The sequence below is a fragment of the Poecilia mexicana genome, unplaced genomic scaffold, assembly GCF_051168715.1.
Source record: "Poecilia mexicana isolate PSO_F unplaced genomic scaffold, ASM5116871v1 scaffold_8, whole genome shotgun sequence".
Classification (NCBI taxonomy): domain Eukaryota; kingdom Metazoa; phylum Chordata; class Actinopteri; order Cyprinodontiformes; family Poeciliidae; genus Poecilia; species Poecilia mexicana.
The window spans coordinates 3,832,772-3,838,129 of NW_028263377.1; the positions used below are offsets into that span (position 1 = coordinate 3,832,772).

Here is a 5,358-nt window from a genome sequence, read left to right on the forward strand (position 1 = left end):
TTATAGTTTATAATATAGTGCATTATCTTTTTATTAAAGTATTTTTTCATCTGAAGGTGTCAGTGACGCCAAACACAACACAAACATCTTCACAAACATGCTCATCAAGTACCAACAAATAGAAAATATCTCTGAGTCAGATTTAAGAGTAAAAAATGTGAAAATTGCACATCATTCACTTGATAAAAAATACAATACTTTTTTTAAACAAGAGCAGATTGTTTTTTTTTTCATTCATTTAGTTTCTTTTTTAACTCTCAGGTTTCAGTCTGATCAAAATAAAAATCCCATTTTCAGTTCTAGCCCATAATTTCCATCTATTTTTAAAATGGGAGTCGGGACACACGGATCATATCCATGCTGGAAAACTGGAACAAACATAAAAACTTCAGCTGACATTCAGATAAGAACACATTCAGGTCAATAAGAAGATCTTAAGTAGTGCTAGTGTTGATTTGAAATATATGAACATGTTTTCTTTCTAAAAACATAAATAGTTATAAAATGTGTTGTCCACATGAGTAAACTGAAGACTCTGAGTTCTGCAGGTCAGGCTGGCTCCAGAGTGAACGCTGAGAGAAAGTGGGCGTGTCTCTGTAGGGGAGGCAAAAACAGAAAACGGTCGTTAAACGTTGAACTCAGTTGGGATGGATTATAAGGTGAATTAAAAAAAGTGATTTCAGTGTTCGATCAAACATCGATACTAGTCTGGGAATCGGCTTCAGGAGAAGCTGCTATTGTTTAAACTAGGGGCTGGTCTGCCAGGGAGCTCTCAGCTGGTTAATGGTTATCCAGCGATAACAGATTTTACAGCCTCTAAGCGACGGGAAGTTTCCTTCAGTTCCGCATTCAAACCACATCTGACTAAAAGAGAACAAAGCTTTACACAAACACAGAGAGCACAAAGCTGATCAGGGATCAGAGGGTAGGATGATCAACATGAAGTAGACGTTTGGGGGGAAAAAAACAGAATCCTACATTTCTATAAAGAGCTGCTGACTCTAGTCGAATGACATACAGCATCAAAACTTTATGTGTAAATTGAGAAATGAAGAATACATAGCAAAGTACACTGTAACACTGATAACAAGGAGAGAATGCATTTCAATTAATATTTGTTATTGAAGCCTGACAATCCTCCTTTATCTAAAAATCTAATGAACATCTAAATTCAAATTTTCAGTCATAGCTTTCTAATTTCAATTTTGACAGAGTGGGTATTTTTTTTATGCTAAGGACTAAATACATGCATGACATGGAATTGGAATTTGACCGGAAAAAAAATAATTACAAGATTTTCCCTATTTGTGCATTTAAGCTTATGCACCTAACCTTTATCTGATACTCTGAAACTCATAAAAAGGTGTTAAGGTATTTGCTGTTGATGGGCACATCTGTAATTATACATCATTTAATGTCAAGATTTAACATTTCCAGAATCTTTCTGATGATACTAGAGAACATTCAGTAAAATAATCAACCTCATATTTATGACAAAATGTAAATAATAATCAACATGTCAATCTACCATATATTCTTCTTCTAATGAATCACATAGAGTGAGAAATTTGGTCAACCAGGAGGGACTCAGAGCAGAGCCTCTGCTTCTCCACATCCAGAGGAGCAGGAAGTGGCTCGGGCATCTGGTTAGGATGGACGCCCCACTGGCGGGGTGTTCCAGGCACGTCCCACCAGGAAAAGGCGCCAAGGAAGACCCAGAGGAAGACCCAGAAGAAGATGCAGAGGAAGACTCAAGACATGCTGGAGGGACTATGTTCCTCTGTTGGTCTGGGAACGTCATGGGATTCCATAGGAAGATCTGGCCAAAGTTGCTGGAGAAGGAAGTCTGAGCCTCTCTACTTCGGCTGCTGCCCCTGTGACCCGACCCCAGCTAAGCAGAAGACAATGGATGGACGGATGATCAGTTGTTATAGATTTAATCAGACCAGGAGTGGAATCTATTTCCTAGCTTTGTAATTTATACAGCAAATGAACATTCAGAAGCTTCTCATTCAACCTATCAAGCTCCAGGAACACTGAAACCTTTGCCAGTCTTTTCAAAGCCTCTGTGTGGAAAGACTCCCTTTTGTCATCTGAACTTTCTTTCAAAGAAACAGGAACCAAAGGACAGAGAATGAAAGGGGGTTCAGTTCCATCTCACTGAGGCCAGAACCATCAGCGAGGTCAGCCTCTCACCCAACCCTGGTCACAAACGCTACCAGCATCAGGTGCTCCCACCGGTGGGGATTATTGTCACAAACTGGTCTGACTTGATTCAGAGAAGATGAGCCACAGTAAATCTTCCTGAGTTCAGGCGACGGACAGTTCGGAAGCACTGGGTCTGCTGTCGCACTCGGCTCAAAGGAGACTTGTTTCAGGCAACATCTCGAAGAGTCGGCAAGCAAAACAAAGACGGGGTTTCTTCAGGACAGTGGGACGAATGGCTCTGCTCAGGAAGTCCTAAACATGGCTCTTGTCTTGTCAAGAGTCTTGAGCTAAGACTGGATCAACAGGTACACACTTCCAAAGACGATATTAATGTTTATACTAGGGCTGAAACGATTCCTCGAATGATTCGAGTACCTCGATTACTAAAATTCCTCGAGGAAAATTTACCTGCCTCGAAGCTTCGTTAATTTATGTTTTATTATTTAGCGCACCGTGTTCCGGCCGGGACTTCATTTGCGTTGCGCGGAGCTCTCACTTCCGCCTCTGAGTTGTTGACAAAAGCTAAGTCTCAGCGGCATAAAGTCCAATCTTCAAGATTGGCCCGTGGGAATTTTATTGATTGATGATAATGCCCGACTTTTTATCGTTTTTGGGGAACCAATAAGCATCCTTAAAATGACTGGGGAATGCCTGGAGTACGGCAGCATTTCTCCTCCGGGGCTGCTGGTTGAAAGCGAACGGCGGGAAGAGCGCTGAGGTGAGCGGATAGACTGAACAGGGCGGGCGGCTGAGTAGCTGATGCTTACCGTGTAAATGTAGCTTTACCGACGAACCGCACAATAAATTTCATATCCCGGTCTGAAGAAACGGGTGGCGGAGCGCATCGTACATGGCTGGTAGATGAGTTTCTGAGTGTGACCAGTGAAGGTGTCGTAAATATCCCATATTGCTTCCCCCGTGTTCGTCCCCCGGTCTAACGGTTCGTCAGTCCGCTGGTCTATTTCCTCCCCTCCACCCCATCTTACGTTCGTTCATTCGCCCTCTCCTCCCAATCCAGGCGGCATTTCCCGTATTTTCAAACCCAAAGCGTGACAGGTTAGGTGGCAAGGTGAGTTTAATTAATCTATTAAACTCACTGAATACATAAACTAAAAGCTGGATTGTAGACATTTTTTATAAGCATATTTGTGAGCCTGCCTCTTTGTTATTAAATTCAATATAATTTCAGATTTTTCTATAACTTTTCTTCTGGTTAACTTAGAAAGTTAGCTATTATTGTTACAGGTTAGTTTTCTAAACTACAAAAAAAGCAACTGTTAGGGATGCTCAAATATGAAACATTGGACTGATATTGATATCTGATAGTAACACCGGTATTATGCCAGATTTACCAATATTTCATTTTATATTTTTTTTATCCGATTACTCGATTAATCGTAAGAATAATCGATAGATTACTCGATTACTAAAATATTCGTTTACAGCAGCCCTAGTTTATACAAAGTATTATCTTGGTATAATGTGTCTTCAACCTGTCAGCAGCTAGAGTTAAATTCCTCTCAATTTGAGAAGAAATGTTCTCTCAATTTCATCTCAAATGATTTTTTTTTGCGCTTTGTCATTTTTTTTTATTTTCTGTGGTTACTGTTTGTCATGTTAATGTCAATAAAAATATTTTGTAGACACCAATGAAGAACCTATTCATTTTCTGCTTAGCAACCCAGAACAGGAACATTTAGTTTACATACTAGATGTATGTAAACTCAAAACAGAAAAAGAATCAAACGTATTAGTTATAACAAATATCCAGAGGATTTCACTCAACCCAGAGCAGGAATTAGAACAAAGTTAAAATCCAGAGAAACTCCTATTAGTTTATAGAGAAACTACTGATTATCTTAGACCAACATTATCAGAACAAGAATCCAGAGAAACCGCTACTAGTTTATAAATCACTAACTACTTATTCTTAAACATGGTTTAACTTTTTTGTTTTTTTTTCTTCTTCTGCTCTTTCCTTTGGTTTGTAGTTTTGTTGTATTTCCTTTAATTCATGTAAAGCACTTAACTGCCTTGTTGCTGAAAATGTGCTGCATAAATAAAATGACCTCATCTTATCTATAAACCTCGTCCAAATTCCATCCCAGGTTTAGAACAAGATAATTCAAAATAAAAACAAAAAACGTACCTTGAATAAAAATTATTATTATTTGTTCCAGCGAAACAGAGACTGTACTTGATATCGGTTTGTTACCAAAATATTGCACATTTCTAATTTTTACCACCAGACTACAAAACAATTAGACCAAAAATAAAAAGGTAAGAAACGGTGAAGGAGTAAAATGTCTTCCTCCGGTCAGAATGTAACAGTTATTTAACATTACATTTACAAAGTTATGCTTGATTAGATTGTCAACATTTTTTATGACTGATTTATTACTCTACAAAATATGTTTTTATAGTGCATGTAGCTAAGCTATTCATTGTGAGAAATGTAATCCTTGCTAACATGTCCTCACCGTAATAAAACGGCAGTACATCTTGAACTTTGACCTGCTGTGTGTGATGTGGGCCTCACCTGTCCACCTGTTATGTAGGTGAAGTCTCCATAGTTGTGTGCGGCATCTCTACTTCAAGGAAAGCCACAGGGGACACTGCAGTGTGCGGGGGGCCTTCCTGCGGGACAACGGTCTCCATGGCAACGGCCACCTGTCCCGTCTGCTGGGACTCCGCTGTCCCAGCGGCTGACCTCTGCGCTCGGCTTGCGCGGCCTCCGTTCCGGCGGAAAGAGTTCCTGATTCCGTTGGAGACGCGGGTGGAGAGCCGCCTCACTACCCCGCCGATGCCGCCCGCTTGGCCCTTCTTCTTCAGCAGGCCGACGTCATCCTCCAGCTCCCCCGGGGGCACCTCGATGTTCCCAGAGTACCAGAACACCCACCAGATGAGGCTGAGGAAGATTACGATGGCGCCCGCATAGATGAGCAGGTCATAGAAAAACACGTTGACGAACACCCCGAGGAGGAGCACGGTCAGGCCCACGATGTCAAAGGCGACAGCCAGCCAGAAGCTGCACACACAGCGGCCCAGACCCCGGTACTCGGCCTCCATGTTCAGGTGTCAGCGGCTGGAAGGTGAGACAACCTGTCCTGCTCGGGGCACACAGGCGGACACACCTCACAGGAGGGGCGT

General features: G+C 41.4%; 1 protein-coding gene across 1 annotated transcript; it reads right to left on the reverse strand.

The window, feature by feature from the left end:
* Nucleotides 1–5,358, reverse strand: LOC106917909 (transmembrane protein 238). The gene is made up of 2 exons (XM_014987216.2): nt 4,748–5,358; nt 1–594 (listed from the first exon to the last, which is right to left on the reverse strand). The coding sequence occupies exon 1, from the start codon at nt 5,275–5,277 to the stop codon at nt 4,759–4,761; it is 519 nt and encodes a 172-aa protein (XP_014842702.1). The 5' UTR covers nt 5,278–5,358; the 3' UTR covers nt 1–594; nt 4,748–4,758.

What these genes read in the sequence shown, in the direction of transcription:
- LOC106917909 (XM_014987216.2), bottom strand. Translation starts at nt 5,277, where the DNA reads ATGGAGGCCGAGTACCGGGGTCTGGGCCGCTGTGTGTGCAGCTTCTGG.